General features: G+C 40.9%; 1 protein-coding gene across 2 annotated transcripts in view; it reads left to right on the forward strand.

Moving 5' to 3' along the window:
• Nucleotides 1-430: 430 nt before the first annotated feature.
• The window catches only part of vps53 (VPS53 subunit of GARP complex), a 32752-nt gene continuing 8420 nt past the window's right edge, over nucleotides 431-24762 (forward strand). Inside the window, exons 1-20 of one of the 2 annotated variants that reach the window (XM_074641942.1) lie at nucleotides 431-587; nucleotides 786-866; nucleotides 4332-4381; nucleotides 4467-4533; nucleotides 10572-10658; nucleotides 11122-11237; nucleotides 12421-12540; nucleotides 15484-15562; nucleotides 15929-16072; nucleotides 16172-16314; nucleotides 16925-17066; nucleotides 17968-18066; nucleotides 19296-19390; nucleotides 20422-20664; nucleotides 22306-22453; nucleotides 22796-22878; nucleotides 22999-23077; nucleotides 23726-23874; nucleotides 23972-24041; nucleotides 24240-24377. In XM_074641942.1, coding sequence (XP_074498043.1) covers nucleotides 501-587; nucleotides 786-866; nucleotides 4332-4381; nucleotides 4467-4533; nucleotides 10572-10658; nucleotides 11122-11237; nucleotides 12421-12540; nucleotides 15484-15562; nucleotides 15929-16072; nucleotides 16172-16314; nucleotides 16925-17066; nucleotides 17968-18066; nucleotides 19296-19390; nucleotides 20422-20664; nucleotides 22306-22453; nucleotides 22796-22878; nucleotides 22999-23077; nucleotides 23726-23874; nucleotides 23972-24041; nucleotides 24240-24377 — 2220 coding nt within the window. In that variant the 5' untranslated portion in view covers nucleotides 431-500. The remainder of the gene's footprint in view (nucleotides 588-785; nucleotides 867-4331; nucleotides 4382-4466; nucleotides 4534-10571; nucleotides 10659-11121; nucleotides 11238-12420; nucleotides 12541-15483; nucleotides 15563-15928; nucleotides 16073-16171; nucleotides 16315-16924; nucleotides 17067-17967; nucleotides 18067-19295; nucleotides 19391-20421; nucleotides 20665-22305; nucleotides 22454-22795; nucleotides 22879-22998; nucleotides 23078-23725; nucleotides 23875-23971; nucleotides 24042-24239; nucleotides 24378-24762) is intronic. The other variant, XM_074641944.1, reaches the window with a different exon arrangement.

Here is a 24762-nt window from a genome sequence, read left to right on the forward strand (position 1 = left end):
TCAAAAATATTTCAAAAAATAAATAATTAATATATTTCAGACACACAGTGGAAGGCAGCATATTGCACAACATTACAGTCAATTCAGTTCAGGTGTACTGTGTGTCAATAATGGTATGAAGGTGAGGTGTGGGGTATTTGTGTCCCTCTTTAACGTCCTTTACCACCAGTCTTATTGTAGACTGATATAAACATGGATATAAACATGGATGTGAGTGTGTGTGTGTGTGTGTGTGTGTGTGTGTGTGGGGAGGGGACACAGTCCATTTACAACCCTAACCGCTTGTGGGAAGAAGCTGTTCAGCATCCTGCATGGACCTGCAGCAGATGCTTCCTGTACCTCTTCCCACCAGACGCTGCAATCCATCGCTCAAGATTTTTGAGGTCTGATTTTTTCCTACAGCCCTTGAAAGCACCATTTCTCTCAACGTCACCAGGTATCCCAGAAGCCTCGTCACCAGGAAGTGTGATGCCGGAGAGGTCTCTGGATTTGTTTTGACGATGATGGAGGAGGAAGAGTTTGAGTTTGCTGAGGATTTGGAGGCTATTTTGCATCTAACCCCAGAGGTGCAACTAGCCATTGAACAGGTAGGTGTTATAATTACACCACTATTAGTATTTTGAACGTTGTTGCAGGGGATTTGCTGATAAAGCAGCTGTTAAAGCAGGCTGACTGGATGAGGCTCTGCTGCTCTACGACCTCTAGCATCACTAGTCTGCATGCTGAACTCATCACAATACACCATCAGCTAGTCACTGTAACGTCCTTTGTCTTGTGTGTACCAGGTTTTCCCCAGCCAGGACCCGCTGGACAGAGCAGACTTCAATGCTGTAGAGTACATCAACACACTGTTCCCCACCGAGCAGGTGAGTTACAGTCACACACCTGCAGACAGACTTAGTGGTGTCACATGCATACTGAGTGTGATCCAGCAGATAGCTATACATAATGAAGTGGATTGACAGTGCTAGCCTTTGTTTAGTTGAGAATAATTTGTGGTTTAAAGGGACTATTTGTAACTTTCAGAAATGCTGCTTAACAGCGACACCTGTGGCCGTGAAATCAACGAAAAGTCAGCGTCGAGCTCGCGCTTGCTCGCTCTACATAGACATGAACGAGCATCGCTCAAAACAGTGAGGCGACAGACGTCAGCTAAAACCACAATATCACTCTATATTTCAGTTGCTTGGCAGTAATGTTAGCTGACCAGATGAAGGTGTCTCCATGAATCAGTGCTGATCCTAGTGTTGGCTTTTCCTGCTCAGCGCAGGCTTCAGCAGCGGGGCTCCTCAACGAGTTACGTTATCGCCTCCCGACCGCAGCCGAAGACGCCGGCACCCGGTCGGTAACGAGACGATAACGTAACTCGTTGAGGAGCCCCGTCACTTCACAAGACACGGAAACCCTCTGTTGGTCTGGAGGAGCTGCAGCATTTATTTCTGCACAAACGTCCACTCTACATTCACTAGATATTCTCAGAGCTAAACTAACTCTTCTGCAGTGTGGAGTGAGCGTGCGTTCACGTCTAGTAGAGATGGAGCGAGTACGCGAGAACGCGCGCTGTCTGAGTGAAGGAGAGCAGGCAGCGGAGACGAGGCTCCGGCCACACGCGAGCGCGCATATGCGAACGCGCATGTGTGCCGACCCGCTACATTTATACGCTTAAAAAGTTACAAACAGTCCCTTTAAAGTGAAGCAGCTGAATGAAATTCACCCATCTCTAATTTTATTATTTACATTGTATTTTTGCTACTGTAACATCAATCAATCAATCAACATTTATTTGTATAGCCCTTTACAATAACCAAAAGGTACCCAAAGTGCTTGACATTAACGTCAAGAAATAACAGGAATAAAAACACAACATATCATAAAATCATAAAAAAGGTACATAAAAAGCACAGGAAAAATGTCACAGCGCTACTAGGTATTAAAAGCCAATATAAATAAAAAAAGTCTTGAGCTTAGATTTAAAAAGTACTAGGTCTGTGACAGTGCGTATATCAGGGGGTAACTTGTTCCATAGTTTTGGAGCAGCGACAGCAAAAGCACGATCATCCCACAGCTTATACCTCGACCTTGGGACTTCTAAAAAAGTTGACCCGATGACCGCAAAGCCCTGTCATGCTCGCGGAGAGTTAAAATCTCAGACAAATAAGGTGGGGCGAGGCCGTTAATGGCTTTAAAAACAAACATCAAGAGCTTAAAATCGATTCTAAAGCGAACTGGAAGTCAGTGGAGCGAGTAAAGTACGGGGGTGATGTGTTCACGTCTGGAAGTGTTAGTTAAAAAGCGAGCAGAAGCATTTTGCACAAGTTGGAGGCGCGCGAGGGAAGACTGGTTGAGACCAACATACAGTGCATTACAATAGTCAAGTCTCGAGCTAATAAAACGCTTTCTGTACAGATTTGAACAATACAATTGTGCAAAAAAGGGGGGAGTCCAAGGCACTCTTCTGGCAAAAAAATATAAAAAGCCTTTATTCAATTGTCTATTTCATGATGAAATGCTAAAAACAATGCTGGTCCATGTAAGATTGGGTAACAACCCACGCGTAGCACCATGAAGAAGGCTGTTTGTGCCGCTACGCGTGGGTTGTTATCCAATCTTACATGTACCAGCATTGTTTTTAGCATTTCATCATGAAATAGACGATTGAATAAAGGCTTTTTATATTTTTTGCCAGAAGAGTGCCTTGGACTCCCCCCAAAGAGCACCTTCATCACACTGATTTGAACTTCCGAGCAATCTGGACTTTTTCCCTTTTGTGAAAAAATAAAATTGTGCAATTGAAAGGGCAGGGAGAACAATAGAAGAAATCACCAGTCATTGGTAAAAGACATAGGAAGCTTAGCATCAAAATGTGTGCAAATTGAAATAGGAACAGGTTCCTGTTTCAGTGTCAAGTGCACAATAATGCCATTGACAAGCTGTAATTAAGACTTGTTGCTTTAGCAAAGCTGTTCTTCAAACTTCACAATAGGAATAGAAGGTTAGTCTACGATTATCACTATTGGAATGGGATCACTGAATATCAGCTGAATGTACTCTGGACTGACCAATCACAGTTTAAGCTGTGATTGGTCAGTTTTAGCTTTTCTAGACTGGAAAACAAATTCTAAATCAAAGTAGTGTTGTCACAATACTGGAGTTTCTAACTTCCACACAATACCTTGAAAATGATTGATATTCAATACCATTTTCAATATCAGGGGGGAAAATTGGCATAACATTTTAGATTTTTTATTAAAAGATAGATAGCAAAGTGTTTTTCACCTCAATATCTGAGAGAAGAGAAAGCAGAAAGCGCAGCTGGTACCCGTGTATCAACACTGCGAAAATTAGTATTAGAAACTGTTTCTAATATTCAGTCTCGAATATGAATCTATCGATACTTTGATATTTTGACGACACTAAATCGAAAGGTATTTGGGGGGGAAATGCTTAAAACAGTTGGTGATTCAAAACTTTTGAACAGAACTTCATAAACCAAACCAATAGATTACATAAATTGGAACTCTTTATCTGTGCATTTCTTTAACAGGAGCAATACAACTAACCATTATAACCAAGGGAAAGTGAATGTAACACATGTAATGTTTATATGGTGTATAGCTGAAGTTAATTTGCAGTGTGTAACGTTGATTAGGCTTTTAACACCAAGGTAAAACAACAAGACAAACAAATGGATAAACAGATTCAGAATAAAAACAACTGAACAGAAAAAACCGACAGCATCATTTTATATGCATGTGTGTATGTACTGGACATGGATATATACAAAGATATATAGGTGCAGATGTCTTTGTGTATGTATGTATGTAATCATGTGTGTATATTGTGAATTCTAAATGACTGTGTTGCACTTTATCTTGAGAGCCTGTATATGCGGTATACTTCATCCATACACATGTTTATGTGTGTATACTCCATCTCCATGAGGGGTCACTGTAACACTGTAGTTTGTGCTCATATATTTAGAAGGGCTCCTAGTAGTGCGCATGTATTTTCACCTCGTTGGGTTTTAATAATGAATAATTCAACAGGTGAGGGGTTACACCTGCCCTGCATTTGACAGATGAGATATAATAGAATCGATTTGTGTAATTCGAAGCCAAGTAATCATCTTGTTTAAGCACAAGTTCATTAAATGTTAGTATGTATTTCTGTATAGAGGTGTTTTGTTCTGGGTAAAATATAAGGTCAACAGAACAACACATTAAACAGCAGGATAAGGTACCGATAGAAAAGAGTACTCGTGTGTGTGATTGTGTCTGTATGTACGGTTGCGTCATGTTTTCCTGATTTCCTGTCTGTGTATTTCCTCTCAGTCTTTGGCTAATATCGATGATGTGGTAAACAAGATTCGTCTGAAGATCCGGTAAGTTCATGTCAATGTCTTTGTATTTGTATCTGATTGTGTTTTACAATCTGACAAAATGCCATTTTTGTGTCACATATGATAGGCGCCTGGATGACAACATCAGGACGGTGGTGAGAGGCCAAACCAATGTGGGCCAGGATGGCAGACAGGTGAGTTGAGCTGCAGGTCATATACGGACAAACTTGGTTGACTTCAAATTTCTTTTTCTGTGATAAATTTGATCACCTTTCTGGCAATATAGCAAGAAAAACATCACATTTCTTTTATTTTAGTTACATTTTTTCATTAGGTGAATTATAATATGTTGTTATGGTGATGGTGGAAGAGCCTGAGTTGTTCCCAAAGGGTGATTGATGTGTGTGTTGGTCTAAGATAGAAGGAAAACCAAGTGTACAGCATTGTTCCTCACACATCAGTGTAGAAACGCAGCACTTAGACCCTGCATGCACTATTGGGGGAGATTAACAACCACTTTTGCATATTTTACATACAGTACAAACCACCAGACCTATTCATCACTTGGTAGTCGTGGTGTTCAAAACAGCATCCTTCTCCTGAAGCTAGAGTAGTGCCACTGGTTGCTCCCAACCCAGAAAAACATGTTCTTCCCGCTCGCCTGCTCTTTCCTCTCTCCGCATTGCTTCCATGGAAAAGGACAAGATGACTCAGAACCATTCCCACCGCTCAAACTGCCCCTCTTTACGGAAAACACGTCTGGGAAATAGATTCCCGTATGTAAATACTTAGATTTCTTTTAAACCCCGGCTTTTGAGCCTTTTCTTGTGGGAGCACGACGGAAAAGAACAGCCCCTGCTGATTTAATCCAGGTCCTCGCTTCGTCAAGGAGTTGCGGCATAAAGGGAACGTGACACCTGACGGGTGAGCCGCGTACGTTCTGACCGGTTGACATGATTAGGTGTGCGTTGTCGTCAGGGTGTCTGGCCCGGTGGCCCTGTCTCTCCCAATTAGCTACCGTTTGGTAGCGGAAACGCTCTAAATCCCCTCCAGACCAATAACATTATATAGTCACACACAATAATTTGAGTTTGTTTTTCCAACCCCACAGTGCCATTCCAACATTTCCAGTGGGAAAAATCCTTTCTGCAGACGGAAAGACGGAGAGGTGTACATTTCAACATGGCGATTGAAAACATAAAGGCGGCAATAGAATAAAACCAACAAGATCAGCAATTTAGTCATTCCTGCTGTTGACTGAACTCACTCGCTGAGCTAAATGCAATCCCCAGGTTGAAACCTGAGACGGTAACATTTATGGAGAAGGATGGAGAGAGAGCGAGGCAGGAGGAGGGAGAAAGTGGAGGAGGTCTGGGGAATGATTTCTCCTGTGTGTTTTTTTTTCTGTAGGGAGTCAGACAGTTATATGCTGCAGGACTGAGTGTGGAAATGTGATTCTCTTAGTGGTCGGACCTTGGCGGCTAATAGACCTGATATTTAGTGTGTCGATGGCTGTGTTACTTGGCAACTAAAAATCTTTACATTTATAAAAAAAAAAAAATCCACAACAACACTGAAATGTCTGTTGCATCACATTAAGACAGATGCCTACACACATGGCCCCACAAGCCAAAAATGGTGACAGTATGATTGACTGTAATACATGGTGTCCAGTGGCAGAGAGGCGGACACCATAATAATGACATGAACTCTGTCAGTAACTAGAAATTATGGCATGCAGCTCATTTCTCACCAATCCAGACTAATCCATTTAACCTGCATCATTTCATGTGGTCGAACTATTACAGATGTTATTTCCTAAAGTGCTTAAGATTGTTGGAATCTCCTGACCAATCTGGCTGAATTGGCAAATGTGCGCAACTTTACACACAAAATATCTGTATCTGGTTGTCGTCTGCCGGCCGAGAGTTTCCTACCACACACAATGTTGAACGATGTTCCCGCCTGCCTGTTGTCAAGGCCATGAGGATACCGCATGCACACCTGCTCCACATAGTCAGCTCAGTATCAAAGCGCTAATGAAAGACGTAAAAAGCATTTTTGTTGGATTCTATATGTGGACGTCGGTGTTAAAGAATCTCATTAAGGAGACCAAACATTTGTTACCAGTTACTGCCATTCGTATTGCTGCTTGCATGGTTGGCAACCTGGCATTTGTGCTTTTCTTTCTGTGTGTGTGAGTGTGCACTATTTAGATTGTATGTCAACTTAGGTATAGAGATGGCAGCATTACAAAATACAGTGTCAGGTGGTCTTCCTATAGATACAGCATTAATGTAAATATTTAATGTAAACTCAGAAAAGACTGTTCACAGCCTGTTTTAGCTTCCACGCTTTCATCTTCTCAGAGCTCTGTCTTCAGTTGCTCTAAACTGTCACTCTCTTTCTTCTGTTTCCTAATTTATAATGTTTAAAACGTTCTGGATTTGTATTTCTTTAAAAAGAATCTGCAGGGTTCAACGTTAATGTTTTCTTTCACTTGCCCAGTCGGACATGTAGGTCAGAAATCTACTTGCCCGAAGTCAATTTTTACTTGCCCCATTACAAATTTTTGTTTTAGGGGTAAATATGGAAAATATAGGGAAAGAATCGAATACCGCGATATTATGTTTTGTGGTACACTATTCATTTTTGATTAATAGTTTCCATGCAAAGATTAACTCCTCTCAATACTTTATATCATTTGCAAAGAGATGCGCCCTCTCACTATACATATGTACTATCTCAAAGTAGTGCTATGATGTTGGATGTTACAGGGACTTTGATAAATGCAAATGAAGATCTCACTGTTCTGATTGCATGAAAAAGTAAACTTTGTTTTACTCATATTCTATGCATATGGTGGTGTGCCTTTTATACTATGACCGTTTTCCTAAAATTAGATTAAAAATTGCAATATATAGCCTTGCTTACAGTATCGCAATATATTGAGTTGTGACCCCTGTAGCATGATTCCTATCTTAGCGCCAGATTCTTGCCAATACACAGTCCTATTTGATTTATTAGCAGTTATCAAATAACAACAAAGACCAAAGTTAATTTTCATGTTTAATCTACCCACCCAACTGAACTCGAAATGCACTTCAGCTCATAAACTTTGTCTGTGCTTGCCACCACTTTTTTCGTGAGTGCCTGATTGGTACTACGCAGTGCAACTCTCAACAGAGATGAGGAGGAAGCAAGGTCGCTCACTCCTTAACTACTTCTATCATCAGATCCTGAAAAAAACTCGTTGAGTTGCTAGATTTACTAGCCCAATGTGGCATTTTACTTGCCCTGGGCAAGCGGGTAATCCTTATTGTTGAGCCCTGCTGTCGCTCTTTTTCAGATTCTATCAGTCTGTGCCTCAATTATGTTTAGTGACTTTTTCAGTATAGCCTATTAAATCTGACTATAACATCATCTGCAAACACCAACTGTGCAAAAATGTTGTACCGCTTTATGAATGGAAAATTAAACAATCAAGCAGCATAGCAGCACATTTATATTTAAATCAGAATGCATTAGAAAGTGGTGCTTTTTGAATATTATTTACTGCCAGGTTTAACTATAACTAAACAATTGTTTTAACACGAGGAGTGTTTCTATACAAAATGCATTTCATGAGCTATTCTTTTCTCTGTTAAGTGAAACACTCTTCTCTCTAAACCGTCTCTCTAAAAAATGTTTACATGAAGCTCAGGCAATGATCCAACTGTTAAAATAACCCTGTTTGGTTGATCAGATTTATTGTATTTGGCCCTGAACTCAGAAGTTACACTGATGTCTGTCAGAGGGGGAGAAGTGCATCCCAAGCCTGTTCAAGCTTCTCTATATAGAAACTATATATCATATCGCCTATGTGTGCCTTGGAACCTGTTCTGCTTATTGCATGTTAGGGATACACTGCCTGGTGTGCATGTGTGCATGTCTGTGTGAGAGCAGATAACAATCTCGGGCACGGAGGCGCCTGCTGGGCAGTGGTCTCTCTCTGCTTTCCTCAAGGCTAAATACAGGAAATGAGCGCTAGGAAGCGAGCCAGATTGACTCAGCTGAGTCTGCATGAGCGACGATTGCAGCCTTGGAGGTTCTGGCCTCTTCTTCTGCATGCACTTTGTTTGCTCAAGAAGTCCTCCAGGGAACCTCTTTAAAGATTCAGCGGCACTCCCTTTCCTCCTCACCCTCAGATCAAAGAGTAATCACATAACCTGCCTGCTTTTTTTCCAATTCATTTATCCAATCACCCCAACAACCAAAGGCTTGTTTGAAGCCTGAAAAGAAAGAAGGATGCATGCAAGCTAGAGTCAGCTCTTGCTCATCTTTATTCAAGAGGAGTTCCTCTCATATTACACGGAGTAGATGAAGTTTTAGATTAGTTTACGAAGTTAAAACTCACCTTGGAGGGTTTAATGTCAGCATGTTTTTTTTTTTGTGATTTTATGACCTGGTCACATGGTGTCGTCTCGACTTTGACTGTGTCTCCACGACGCTGTCACCAAGTGCTACACTCGGGAAGGAAAATTAATTCTCTGCTGTCAGTGCGAGCTGTATTTATGTTTGTGTATGTGTTTGCGTATGCATGTGCACAGTTTCTGTGCGTTTGCTCGCTCACTGTTTCCTTCTCGGTGCTTGTAAACGTGATAAATTCCTCGCACAGCTGGTGCCGGCTGTTAGCATTCTTTGTGTGCGTGTGTGTGTGTGTGTGTGTGTGTGTGTGTGTGTGTGTGAATCTGAGGAGAGTCAAGTTGTGTCGCAGCATCGGGGCCAAGTGAAGCCAATTACCTCGGCATCAGATGTCAGAGCGCAATCTCTGTTTAGGACCATCAAAGAGCAGCTGCCGTGTCAGATGATGGGGAAATATTAGAATAGCACGTTAACTATCTTACAATTGTAACTGTCTCATGTTATCTAATCCGCTCTGGCTTTATAGGCTGTTAAAACTGCTAATAATCTCTTTAGCCTTTATAGTGACAGCCTTTATGCAGAGGTTACCCTTATGGCTCATGTGTCAAACTAAGACCTATCAATGTCAGATATCTAGATAGCTCGCCAATTAGACGGCCAATTAGTCCGTATTCCAAAAGCTGGGAACAGGCATAAGCGGGATCTTTTTTCACATGGACCAAAGCCAGTGGTGAGCGCGGATAAGAAAATGTCCCTGGAAATTCGACCCAGACTGGCACACCACCACAACAGTTATTCCACACACCGCCCTGCTTCTCACAACAAAGTATTGTTAGTGTATCATATTTTTTTATCAGGAAATTTAAAGGGAAGTTGGTATTTTATTTATGGGACGATACATTTTGTCAGAAATATATTAATTTTACCATTAAATGCTCACAGGGTTTTCATGTTCTCTGCCCGTGAGTTTGTGGGTGAAAGAAAATCCAGACTGACTGTTTTTTATATATACAGTAGACACTAGAAGGCAGTTTAATGTGCATTTGTTATGTTGACTCATTTGCAATTAATGCACAGTACAGAACAGTCTGTTAGCTTAGTGTATGAAGGAAAAGTAAGAAAGTCAAATTGGACATATCATGAAAAACCTCAGTGCTTGTGCAAATACATATTGGTATCTACCAAAATACTTTTGCAAAGGTTAACCATTTTTTTCTCTCAAGCCAATCAGAGCAGACTGGGCTACTTTCGGGAAGGGGTCTTAAAGAGACAAGCACTAAAACAGAGCGTTTCAGACAGAGGGTGAATATAGGTATATCAAGACAGACAGTATGAGAAAAATAATGTGTTTTTTGAACATTAAAGCATGTAAACATGTTCTAGTAGAAACTCAAAAGTATGAACCTGAACCTGAAATGATATGTACCTTTCAATTTGTAATGGATGAAGATATAAGGAGAATTAATGAGCTTAAAAACACACCAGAATTGCATCTCATGTGGAAGCAAGAAAATGTTTAATCTTCTTGTGTCTGTACTGTTTGACTCACCATTACTCTACTGATTGACCAGCCAACAGGTAGAAAACTCTGTCGCTGTCCACTCAGTCGAGCTCAGTATGTGAGAGTAAACTTAGTGAGAAGTTTCTCATCAGTTCGATTTTTTTCTTCACTTCTTGTTTCTGCTTCATGTGTTATTCTGACATGATGACGGACTGAGCTGGGCTTAAGCGTTAGAATTCCTTGGAGCCCCAAAATTTCAAGCCCATGTTGTGTCTTTATGATGTGTCTTCTCTGCATGTTTCTTATTGCTCTTTTTGTTTTGGGCAGGCTTTGGAAGAGGCCCAGATAGCCATCCAGCAGCTCTTTGGCAAAATCAAAGACATCAAGGACAAGGCGGAGAAGTCTGAACAAATGGTATGTACACACACACACACGCACGCATGCACGCTCATGCACGCATACAAAGGTGGCTTGTTGACGCTTATCAGGGAAATGACCCTAGCACAGGGGATATACACCTTATATCCTTCTGTCACAATAGAGGACAGTAGGGAGAGTTATTTAAAGTCGAGGTAATGCACCTTCCATGTGTCTGTCTGGGCCAGGAGGCGGGGTGCTTAGAGAAAGGATGAGGGGGGAGATTGGCAAGCAGTCCCTCCCTCAGGAGGCATGTACCGTAGGAGCAATGATTTCTCAAACCAGTGGGTGTGTCGGTCATCTTGCTCTATTTCTCTTTGTCCTATCGCCCCATCCAGCGAACCACTTAACATTTGTTCACCTTCTCTTGCTTCTTCTTTTCCCATCTCTGTACTTTTACTTCCTTCTTTCTTCCATGCTATATGACCAACCTGTCTGACTTGTTCCTCTTCCTGCACAGGTCAAGGAGATTACGAGGGACATAAAGCAGTTGGACCACGCCAAACGACACCTAACTACATCCATCACCACCCTCAACCACCTGCATATGCTGGCAGGGGGTGTTGACTCTTTAGAGTGGGTACAATCACATTTAACAGATCCAAAAGACTTTCACAATTTTACCTAAAGCTTATTTGACCAAAATAAAACATTTGGGATTGTTCAGAGGCTCTTTAGTTGTGATATGCACTCTTAATTTTAGGATAAAGGATTAGTTGCTGCCAGTACAAGGCAAGTTTTCAAACCTTATACAACTCAAAAACTTTGGCTGAAAGATGAGTTTTATTGCGGTCCAATCTGTTTTCAGTAATGTTGACCAAATCTAAAAAGATCTTTGGGTTTAAAGCTGCTAATGTATATTGATGAAACATATTTAACTGCAAGAAAATCCCATAGAATTTCACCCTTTTTCAGATGCATGGAAAGAAAAACATACTGTGCAGTTCCCACAAGGGGCTTAACCCTTTAAAAACGGACGGGAGGTCGCTGTTTGCATGATCCTGTTTAAATCAATGTAAAATAAAAATCATAATAGCTAGAGCATTCATTCTCTTTGCAGCAGAAAGCTGAGGCTTCTATCTTTCGCGTCATCACATTGTACGCTCGTGATGACGTCATTACGTTACGTCACCTGCGGAACAAAACTATCAAAACGCTTTTGCACTTGTTCTGCTCATTAAAATGAGCATATCTCAAAAAATTAAAAAAAATGTGCATCGTGCAAATAACTTATGGAGTGTTAAGAAATATTTTGTTCATGTTTTTACATTTAGAAATATTTTGGATCAATATGTTTTGTGTTTATTTAGTACAAGTTTATGAAAAAACATGTCCGATATTTGTATTTTATTTTATTTATGACACAATTTCAATACTTTTGTCAATTATTATGGTTTATTGACTTGCATAACTCTTAAGCTTAGATTGTACAGATTTTAGGGTTATGAAGAATTTGAAAATACTCCAAGAAATGATAAGCAAAAATACCAATTGAGGCACTGGCAGACCATTTCTATTGCAGAGTTCAAAGGGTTAATCATTTTAATCTCTAGTATCCGTATCCTTCTGTATTCTACATGTGTTTTTTTAAGATACCTATAGCGTGTTAGGAATTAATTTACGACTAGATTGATGCTGGAATGATATGTTTACAGAGGTGCATGGCATAATCACTTGACAATTGTAGCATAGAGAATATAAATATAAATATGTTCTTTATATAATGATAACACATATGTGAAATATTTCTGTGTTCCAGAGCCATGACCAGAAAGAGGCAGTATGGTGAGGTGGCCAACCTGCTGCAGGGAGTGGTCAATGTGCTCGAACATTTCCACAAGTACATGGGCATACCGCAGATCAGACAGCTTTCTGAGAGGTAACTAATATGCACACGCTCACCAGTGATGTACTGAGCGTGCTTGTATAAGGTTATTTCTTTACATATTTTCCTCAAGTACACTTTCTAAGAGCGTATCAGCTGCATTGTTGAGCGCCTTGCTCACTGGTTGGCTGTTGGATGAGCAGCATAGCAGTAAAGAAACGCTCATTTCCAGTAGCCAGTTCAATGCTCGAGCTCTGCTAACAGCTGAAATGTTCCACACACAGCTCGTCAGCTGAACTGTTGAAAAGTGGTTACAGTAGTTGGCTGGAGGTATTTTGCGTATTACATCCTGTTTATTCAGATATTCACGCACAACCTTCACACATACAGGAACACACAGGAAGGAAACACTGAATACGGTCCTGTTGTGCCAGAAATTCTTTCATTGTGAGAGGTTGGGGGCATCATTTTCTGAGGGTGTGTTTGTGTGTCTCCATGTATGTGCTTCCACTCGTGTGTGTGTGTAAAATGCATTTATTACATTATACACTTGAGATAGTTGTTCATGCTTTCAACATGTCTATCAATCTAACAGTGTAACTTTAAATTAATGGTACATTTAGGAACGTTAGTTTGCTCTGGAGAGAGTTACTGGATGTGATATTTAGTTTAAACACACAAGCACTCACACAGAGATTCACACACACACAGAACAAAGTGCATTGTTATACCGTTGTTTCCCACAACCCTGACTGATCCAATTTCCATTTTTACTCTTATTTTCCAAGAACATTATAATCAATTTGGGACACATTGGCCAAGTTGATGTTCAAAGTAGTGCTGATCCCCAAAAACAAAAAAGAGGATGACCTTCTGTTCTGTTTTGACTGAGGTGTGGCAGACCGTGTTCATACCAAATAACAGCTGCGTGGAAGAAGTGACTGTGCTGGAGAAACAGATGATAGGAGGAACACAGGGAAGGGGGAGATAGGAAGACGAGGCAGACAGCTGGACCACAACAGTTAATAGAAAAAGTATACAGAAAGACCTCTCTGTGACAAACGTGGGCAGACGAACGCATCAGCCACAAAAATACTACAGATAGAAGAAGGCAGACATCGGCAGCAATAGATATAGAGGCAGGATGAAGGATCAGATGGGGAGTTCACAGAATTACAGCCAGGGTGAAAGTAGCTACGGGGTGTTTAGAGCAGCAACATTTTCATTTCATTGTTGCCATGTTTGTATAATTAATAATAGCAAGCACAATAAAAGACTATATATTTCCATTTCCAGAATGTAAAATAATTTGGATAAAATTAATTATTCGATTTATGGATTAGTTGTCAACTATTAAATTAATCGCCAACTATTTTGATAATCAATTATTCGGTTTGAGTAATTTCTTATTTTTAAAGAGTCAAAATTCTCTGAATCCAGCTTCTTAAATCTGAATATTTTCTGTTCTCTTTACTCCTCTATGACAGTTAACTGAATATCTTTGAGTTGTGGACAAAACAAGACATTTGAGGACGTCATCTTGGGCTTTTGGAAACGCTGATTGACATTTTTCACAATTTTCTGACATTCTATAGACCAAACAACTAATCAGTTAATCAAGAAAATAATCAACAGATTACTCAGTAATGAAATAATTATTAGTTGCAGCCCCAGGTAACATATTTCTGTCAATTATGAAATTAAAGAAATGATTAAAAAAAAGAACAGGAATAAATATTAAATGTTTGTATTAATTTCTATCTATGCGATAGTAGCATGATTGTTACAACATAAAATTAATCTGATTGTGAAGGCTATCTTGAAAGGATGTTTATTGAGACAATGCAGTGTGTAACAATATAATTAAGGAGGCTAAAACAAAATAATATCTCATTCTGAAAAATAAGAGCTGAGTGCACGTTTTAGTAATAGTAAAAAAAGAAGCACAGCTCAGGTTTAAACAAATGTAAAACTTCTACATGGTTACAGTCTAAATGCATATTAGAGCCTCTATTCCTGCCTTAGCTTTCTTTAATTCAGGGAAAGAAATTACCTTGTTTTTCTGGCAGTACTTTGGACCGTGACTAAATGGAGTCAGTGCAGCTGTCACCTTTGAACAGGATCAACTTTGATTATGTTTTAATGAGACATTTTCTTGTCATCTCTTCATGCTTTTTTTCACTGTCTTAACTACACTGTGACGTCCCAGTTCAGCTGACGGGCAGACAAAATGTTTGGCTGTGTTGCACTATTGTATATACTGTATACTGTGTGTACACACATACGTGATCTGACAAAATGCAGCCACAGACTGGACACAGCTGCTGACAGCTTGCTCTCTGTGACATCAGCTTATCAGAGTGTGAGACACAGCCGAAACAGGAGCTGTAGGACAGTGTGTGTGATTAGAGTCTCATACACAGTTGCTGACCAGGCAGAGGTGGATAGTTAGATATTTAGCAGACAGCGAGCACTTGGAATGAAGGCTACTACCAGTTGCCATCCATCTCTGCACCCTCTCCTGTTTGTTCTGGACAATTGTCATGGCATTGGGTGCTGTCCTGGGTTAACCCGGCCTGGATGCCTTCAGGCGAACAGAGACTCTCCGAGGACTGGACAGACTCAGATTGTCCAAGTAGACCTCATTATATAAGCGCTTCTCTGACATTTTTCTTGGAATTTTTGAAATATTTTATACAAGCGATTTTACAGTGGGTGCTGTGACACTTCAAAAACCCATCACTGGTCTGGAGGTTAAGTAACTTGTAAATAGCATCTTTCTCTGCAGTCTCTTGGGCAGTCATTAAACTAGGTATCTTTTAACTGGATGTTGGCCATACAAACTGCCACAGTGGCTAGAGTGTCGAAATATTCAAGCCTTACTGTCGGTTGTATATTAGAGGTTTCCACAGGAAATTGCCACCGTTTCAATATGACATTTGAGTGACTGAGAGAACAATGAATAATTTAGTGTCATTGGGTTTTTGTCCTTTCTAGAGTAAAGGCAGCACAGAGTGAGTTGGGGACTCAGATCCTGGCAGATTTTGAAGAATCCTTCCCCTCTCAAGGCTCCAAGGTAAATATGATGTATGGGAATCTGGATTTTCAGATTTATTAAAGGTCCAGTGTGTACAATTTCGGGGGATCTATTAGCAGAAATTAAACATAATATTCATAACTATGATTTCATTAGTGTATAATCACCTGAAATTAAGAATCGTTGTGTTTTTTTTAGCTTTGAATGAGCCCTTCGAAAGGGAGGGTATTCGGTTGGTTGCAATCTGCAACCTCACCACTAGATGCCACTTAATCTTTCACACTTTAATTTTTTTTTTTCTTTTAAGTTTATTAATTCCACTTATGTCTATTTAGAAAAATGCTCTTTTTTTTTGTTCCCTCCTGTACAAAACTTTATGTCAAACTTTTATTTTCATCCATCCAGAGACCAGGCGGTCCCAGCAATGTGCTGAGAGATGCCTGTCTGGTGGCCAACGTGCTGGATCCGCGCATCAAACAGGAGATCATCAAAAAGTTCATCAGGCAGCACCTCTCAGAGTACCTGGTGTTATTCCAGGAAAACCAAGATGTGAGTAAGAATTTTTTAATTTGAATCATATCTAATTACAGTAAATGAAAAAGTTGGTATTTAGATATTAATGAAAAAGTATTGTAACCTATTGCTCAGGTTGCATGGCTAGACAAGATCGATCGGCGCTATGCGTGGATCAAACGGCAGCTGGTGGACTATGAGGAGAAGTATGGACGCATGTTTCCTGAGGAGTGGTGCATGACGGAGCGGATCGCTGTGGAGTTCTGCCACATCACCAGGTAAAAACACACTAGTGTTATAGCTATAGTATAAAAACCCATCTAGGAACAAGCGTTGCAGGTGATCGTAGACCATGAATGTTACAGTTTGTGGCTTTAGTCTTTTTAATGAATATTTCATGCCGTGTCTCTGTCCCCAAGAAAAGAGAAGAAAAGAAAAGGAATTAAATGTAATTAAATTAAAAAGGCTGAAATTGAGAAATTGGTTGTGGGACTCTTCTGCATTATGAAATGAACCACACTGGTATGGCGTGCCTGGCGTGCCTGGCGTGAGTCGGTGATTCGGCTTCCAGTGCAGTTGACGTAGGTGGCCTACATGAGCAGTGACCTAGTGTCCACACTCCTCAGTCTTTTCCCCCCCTCAGCTACATGAAGGAAGAAAGAGTGGGCATTGTTTGTGTGTTACTCCCGGGCTGCAGCTGACAATAAAAAACATCTGGCAAAAACCATAGTAGTGTTGTTAGAAAAAAAGCCTAACAAGACATGTTTTTGCTAAAAGGACAGATGTAACAATTAAGGATCATTGAAGACATTTTTGGGATGTCAAAGCATAGAAAATTAGAGTTAAATATATTCAAACTGATGTCCATTTTTTTTATGTGTTTGTAAGGATCGAGCTAGCCAAAGTGATGCGAACACGGGCTAAGGAGATCGAGGTGAAGCTGCTTCTGTTTGCTATTCAGAGGACCACAAACTTCGAGGGTCTTCTGGCCAAACGCTTCACAGGATGCACCTTGACGGACATACCCGGAGTGAGAAAAACACACACACAGACAAAAACAATACATGTTGACTTTTAACTCCAGCTGCTTCAAATTGTTCAAGCTGAAAATGTCCAAACACAGAAAATTAGATTAGAGATTGTAATTGCACTCCTGCCCTTCACTGACACCTTTCTTGCATTATGAAATATCATCCAATCACAGCATTTTTCAAGTTCATGTAAAATCTTCCATGTGTGTATACACACTATTCTCCAATTAGACCACATGTATCGCTTGCCGAAATATTCTCAGTATTGTTTTAGCAAAAATAGCAGCATGCAGATTGATCCCATTAAGGCAAAATATGTCTTCGTTGCTGGTTTTTGTTTGTGCCATAATCACATTTACATGAAACTGCTGATTCTTAGTTTGTTGTGTTCCACGCTCACACACACACACACACACACACACACACACACACAAAGAGCCCTCTCTGTGTCACGGCCTGAAGAAACCTTTTAATCCAGTTCATGTTGGCGTGTGGAGGTGGAAGCGATACACAGAGAACGGACAGATTATGATTATTATTGTGTTGGTGCACAACGAGGCCAAGCTGGTTCAGAACTGATCATTTCTTACAGTCAGAGAGGCCCTTTTGTCTTCGGTTCAGTTTTACACCCACGCCTGTTGGGTTCTGTAATTCAATCAGGGATTTGGTTGAGAGGAATTTCATAATTGGAGGTGCAGTTTCACCAAACCCTCTGACATAAACATGGAAGAAAATGATGAAACCTGGATTGTATTTAAAAGAGTTTATGATAATTACGGAAACAGTCAGTCGAGTCGAGTATTGTTAGCATGTAATGTCTTACTGGCAGTAAAACTCGTAATGATGCTCTAATAATTTAGCATTAGAAAAAATACTAAAGTTGTATCTGTGCTTTTATAGCAGAAGAGGCCAGACAGCCCTCTGGCCCCTACTAACCCCTTCCTGGAGGATGAGGCAGGTGAAGATGTGGGCACAGATAAGGACGAGGATCTGGCTAAGGTGAGTTAACCTGGAATGACCTCATCTGACTTGTTCTGTGGAGCTTTCTTAAGGCAGAATAGATTTGTATCCTCTTAAAGGTTTTTACACACCAGCAGTATTCCTTTCATGCGATTAATTCGCATGCCAATTTATTTTTTCGAATTGTTGTTTTTGTCATGAATACTTTCACAGAGATCAATATCACATACTTTTTTTTTCCGAAACAAGGATGATTTTTCTGAGCTTTCGCACTGTGAATATATCAACCAATCATGTTGTGCGGAACAGGTTGATTCGCATCTATAGAGCGCTGCAGGGATGACGTATTTTTGTAGGCCAACCAGGAAGTTAGCATCGCCCCGGTTTCCCTCGACAAAAAAACAACGGGATTTATTCCAGACATCTAACCAAAAACTAAAAAAAAAACATTCCAGACTCACAGACGAGGGAACCGGAAGTGCTAAAATGCTAACTCATTTCCGTGTTTTTGGACTCATTTCCGCACCACTCTATATTTATGAAACAACACAGAGGCTCCGTAGTCCGAACCGAGACGGCAAATTGTATTACACCTTCAACCTTGACAAAGGCAGCGCAGACCAGATCCACTCTCTTTGTTCTTACCTTGCACAATAAAAGCCTGAGAGATATAATATTCACAGGCGAGTATTTCACATTTGCACGTCGTTTATTCATCACTCCCCGACGTTTAAAAGGCCTTAAAGGGAATATGACTCATTTGCTCATGGCAATGCAGTGGCAGTAGAATAGTGGTGAAGCAACGTTATTTCAATATTCTCCCATGTACTACCGCAACTTACAACCTATGTGGAAGTAGTTTCAACACAAGAATCTTATCTGTTATACTTGTTGTCTTGGCTGAAGGATGTTAGGTACACCAAGGTAAAAGCTCCACTCTAATATAACAGTCCTACAATGAAGTTAGAAATACTACACAAACTACAGCCTCCAAAGTGATCATAAAGTTGAATCCACGCCTCTTTAAAAACTGTTTCAACAAAAAAAATGACCGTTATACGCGTTGTTGCAGGGCTGGTGTTTTGGACTGCATCAGTTATAGTTAGATATAGCTAATAAAGTGGTATCTGAGTGTATGGGAAGTAAATTGCTTCAGTTTCTAGCATGTTACATCACGTGATCGTTGACAACTGTGTTTAGTGTTTTCACAGAGCTGCAACTAAAACCTGTTATTTCACTAATTCCTCATTTCCTGTGCATTCTTTCAGCCCAGGAAGCCAAAAGCTCCGGACAACCCTTTCCATGGCATTGTCTCCAAGTGCTTTGAACCTCATCTATACGTCTACATAGAATCCCAAGACAAGTGAGCAACACGCACACTCACACAAGCAGACAAGGCCAAATTTGGGTGGTGGTACACAGAGCCAGGATCGGTAGCAGGTTGTGTTTAAAGCTGGCACGTGCGTCCTTTTTCCGTTGCCCACTCATCAATCAGATCTCCCACCTCCCATTCTACTTCGTTGCCTCTTCTGTCTTTCCATCTCTTGTTCCTGTACATGCCTCTGTCTCCACTGTGGCAGAAATGTTTCCCATTAGCTACACGACCACAGACGCTGGGAGAAAGAGAGAGAGAGGTTGAATAAGTGCTGCCACAGCAGATCTGCCTGTTTTCATTCCCACCTCTTTATTTTTTTCCCTTTTTGGTCCCCCTCTTTCTTTCTTTGTAATTTTTATTTCATTCCTCCTTTTCTTCATCTCAATCTCTTGTTCCTGTTCTGTACAGTCTCTTTCTGTTTTCTTCCTGCCTCCCCTTCCTCTTTCTTCTACCACCATTCTCCCTCCATCAGTCCCCTCCCTTCCCCCCGGTCATGGTGATCGCTCCTGTAACTGAACACAGTTCTGGGACTGCTGTGCTTGCATGCAGCCCCTGGCTCTCTGGACCGTTAAATGCTGTTTGTCTGTCCAAGGGAACAGGATTGACCTATTCTGCAGCTCCAACCTCAATTCAGCTCAATCCAAAGGCCTTAAACAGGCAACAGCCAGATCAGCCTGTCCCCAGTGGGACGTAGCAGGAGAGAACAGTGGCCTGCTTGTTTTGTCCTTGGCTTTAACTCCAAGATTCAGTAGGATTGGGCCACAGCAACTGACTGTGGACCTGTTGACTGTAGTACTGAGGATTTTGATATGCTTAGTTGGAATATTTTCTCCTATTCATCCATGTGGCTCTCTGTCTCTCTGTCTGCCTGTTATTTTTTTCCGTTTATTTATTTTATTGAGTTGAGGAATGAATCATATGTTTTTTAACTTTTTTATTTGATTCATTTATTTCCTTTCATGTGCCTCTAACCACCCATGTGTACGTGTGTTTGGCTGTACATTTTTGGGCATTTGCAGGAACCTGGGCGAGCTAATTGACCGGTTTGTGGCCGACTTCCGAGCACAAGGCCCTCCGAAGGCGGGCACGGAGGAGGGTGGAGCGGTGCTTCCCAGCTGTGCTGACCTCTTCGTCTATTACAAGAAGTGCATGGTGCAGTGCTCCCAGCTGAGCACCGGAGAACCGATGATCGCCCTCACAACCATCTTCCAGAAATTCCTGAGAGAGTACGCATGGAAGATCCTCTCTGGCAACCTGCCTAAGTAAGACTCAAGGTTCAGGTTTGGTCATATATTAGAATTGTCCTTTCTTGTATAGGGTGAAGTTTTAGACTTAACATGGAGCTAGGGTAACCTGTTGTTTTTCTGAGTAAACTTAAAAACAAAGAGAGGTTCAGTGTAAGAATAAAAGGTAAGCACTAGCATGACATTGAGTGATCGGATCTCAACGCGTCCTCAATGCGTCTTGGGTGCATTCACACCTGTACTTAGAGCTGTCCACTTGTGATCGGATCACCCAAGACGCATGTTAATGGCAGGTCTGAATAGAGCCTAGGACTGCCTGACTGATTTGAGTTGACAGGGAAAACCCTCAACTTCTCTCTCAAAATACAAAGTCATTTCATATTAATATTATAGTACAAGTCTGGCAATATTCAAATTTGTTCTTCTCTTCAGCTATTACCGCACTAACAAGTATTGTCTGTGTATTCCACTGCGCCACAGACCTCCATTGCTTTCCAAAAACTATTAAAAACACATCATTCAGTCACATCGTCGCACTGGGTGACATGTTCCTTTTATTACAACAAACACAGGCACTGTAGTTTATTTTGAGTCGGTCCCACGTACACCGTCCTGCTGACCAAAACACTCACTAGTTTTTCAACCGTTTCCATCCATTGAGAATCATTACATTTTCTTGGCAGTAACACAAACAGATATTTATTTGGGATGAATTTATCATAAACAAGCCTCTCATGCCCATATTTGTTCATACTTTTGGGGCTGTTTAGGAGTTTGGTTTGAAACTTAATGTCTTCAGTCCTCGCTGTGTTTGATGGATTGGGATGGCACGCTATTTGGAATCTGGAGTTGGTTATGTTGTGGCAAAGCCTAATATGCTACCAGCAAAAACATCTCTGGCTCATTGGCCACATTAGAACTGTGGTGCACACACACACACACACAGGCGTGCTCTGTTTCTGTCTCAGATATGCATGCATGCTAATTACACACTACTTACGCTCGCTGACTAATGTATACCATATTCTGAGCCGTATGCAAACACGATACAAAGATGCACTCAAAGGCTTTGCGAGAGCGTACACTTACAGACACATGAAGACACGGCCGTCCGATGTGGTGTGCTGTGAATTGGTTTTGCGAGGTTTGGAGAGGGGCCCTCGAAAGGAACTCGAACTATGTTGTGGTTTTACCCGCGTCTCTGTTATGACGTTTATTAATGACTGGGTCGCCGTCGAAGCCTCATTGGCGAAGCATCCCGACACTTGTGTCTGCTTGTAGTTATGCCTGTTGTGCCTCGGTTACTACGTCTTTACCTGTGGTTCCACAAAGAGCTTTTTTTCTCAAAGCTCAGTAGCAAAGGGGGTCCACATCAGACAGTCTTAGGAAAAGCGATACACAGCAGCTTGGGGTTCGTCTCAATCCCTGATTCCTCTCATTCACCCTATAACTTTACGGCATACAGTAATCTCTGATCCAAATTTAAACAAAGTAGGGCTGGGCAATATATCAATATTATATCAATATCCTGATATTGCATACAACATATAACTTAACATAACTACTTATTGGACCTTAAATCACTTCCCTCTTAACTCAAATGTTAACCCGTCCTTTTCTGTCTCTATCTCTGTTTTATCTCTCTCTCTCTCTCTCCAGATCCAGCAGTAACAGCGGAGGTCTTACCATCAGCAGCCTGCTGAAGGAGAAAGAAGGTTCAGAAGCTGCAAAGTTCACCATGGACGAGCTCTGCCTGATCTGTAGCATCCTCAGCACTGCGGAGTACTGCCTGGCTACCACACAACAGGCATGCACTCACACACATTAAGCACACAGATGCACAGACCTGAAGTATCTATGAATGCATGCAGTGACGGTATATGCTAGGGAACATCAGAGATGCCTATCATGTATCAGTTAACAGAATGTCTGACCTGTGTTTCATCAGTGTTTTAAGGAACTCACAGTGGCAGTTGTGATTACAATACACCCTGAAAGGTTTCATCCATGCTGTTTGTTTTTTTTGCAACACACTGAAATTTTAAGTCAGTATTTTTTTATTTAAATAGATCAACACACATTTGAAAGGATGAACTCAAAGTAATGCATCTTATTTATATGTTTATGTTTGTGTTTTTATATGTTCCAGTTGGAAGAGAAACTAAAGGAAAAGGTAGATAAACTCCTAGTGGAGAGAATTAATTTGACTGGGGAGATGGATACATTCAGCACGTAAGTACCACACCAGTAATGTTATTCTTCTTCTTCTAAAAAAAAAAAAAAGAGCCTACCTTCTATTATGTGAAGAGTATGTTTTAACGGTGTCAATTATTTACTTTCATGTATTTTCAGTGTGATCTCAAACAGTATCCAGCTACTCGTTCAAGATCTTGATGCGGCCTGTGACCCTGCTCTCACTGCTATGAGCAAGGTTGAGGACACACACACACACACACACACACACACACACACACACACACACACACACACAGTAACACATTCAGCTCATACAGTATATAAGATATTGGAATCCAATACCATTGCCATCCATTAACAAAGTTAAATGAACATTTTATTTTGTTGTCCTTAAAATATGATGTAAGAAGATACCATAACACACACATGGTTTCTGGGGGTTGGTGAATGTCTTTTTTTATGTGTAATGCATTTAACAGGATTGTCACATATTTACCTGACGATAAAGAAGTCATTCAGATTTGGCTCCCCATCCTATGTCACATGCAGGCTCATTAGAATATACCGCCCATGGCTTCAGACCTATCTTTGTAAAGGTGCCCCATATTTTTCTTGCAAGCCCGTCAGAGCAGACTGGGATTTTTCGTGAGGTGGGCTTTAAGAGACAGGCCCTAAAACAGAGCATATCAGACAGAGGGTTAATACAGGTATATTCAGACAGACAGTATGAGAAAAATAATGTGTTTTTTTAACATTAAAGCATATAAACATGTGCTAGTAGAAACCCAAAATACAAGTATGGACCTGGAAATGAGCCTGATATGTCCCCTTTAAACGCTACTTGTGTGTAGCCTCTGATGCTCTTTCTCTCTCTCCCTCTCAGATGCCGTGGCAGAGTGTGGAGCACGTGGGTGACCAGAGTCCTTATGTGACGTCTATCATCATGCACATTAAGCAAAACGTGCCGATCATCAGAGACAATCTGGCCTCCACGCGCAAATACTTCACACAATTCTGCATCAAGTTCACAAAGTACAATACATACACATTCATATGCACATCATTGTTCTACCCATAAGTCCCAGTGTTCCCAAAGTTGATGTATTTGTCACTTCTTTCTTTTCCTTAGTTCTTTCATTCCCAAATTTATCAACCACCTGTTCAGATGTAAGCCTATCAGCATGGTGGGAGCTGAACAAGTAAGTTTTATTTATGCTAATCTGTCCTAAAGCTGCGTTGTGAGTCATCATCTCAAGCACATTTTAAACCGTACATGTATGTGCAATATTACATGATCATTACATCAGAAAATTCATGCATTATGTGCACTGGTATTTAATCTTGAAAAACTATTCTTATATGCCTGAGTTTCTGTCTTGTGTATCCTACCCCACCAGCTCCTCCTTGACACTCACTCCCTGAAGACAGTCTTGCTGGATCTGCCCTCCATAGGCTCCCAGGTGCTGCGCAAGGCACCTGCCAGCTACACCAAAATCGTGGTGAAAGGCATGACCCGTGCAGAGATGATCCTTAAGGTGAGAAGGGGACGGGGGTGTTGCACTTCATTAAGGTTGTGTCTAGAAGGTAACCCCGAAATTGCAAAAATGTACAAAAACTCTTGTGGGAATTGCTGCCCGACAATTTATCCTAATCTTAACCATTCAAGGTCAAATCCTAACAATAACCATCTCGCGAGAGTTTTGCAATTTGTGCTTTACCTTCTAGACACGACCCTTCCCTCCAGTGCAGCAGCTCTATTCGGAGGCTTTTGGCTGTGCAGCTTTCAGGTGCAAATTTGTGTAAATAGCAAAACCTTAGAGGAATGTAGGAAAAACACTCAACCTTGCTCTTAAGGCCAGTAGAGATTAATTTAAACAGTTTACCCGTCAAGTATAAACTCAGAAGAAGCTTGTATTTTTA

This window comes from Sebastes fasciatus, chromosome 7, assembly GCF_043250625.1.
Source record: "Sebastes fasciatus isolate fSebFas1 chromosome 7, fSebFas1.pri, whole genome shotgun sequence".
NCBI lineage: Eukaryota > Metazoa > Chordata > Actinopteri > Perciformes > Sebastidae > Sebastes > Sebastes fasciatus.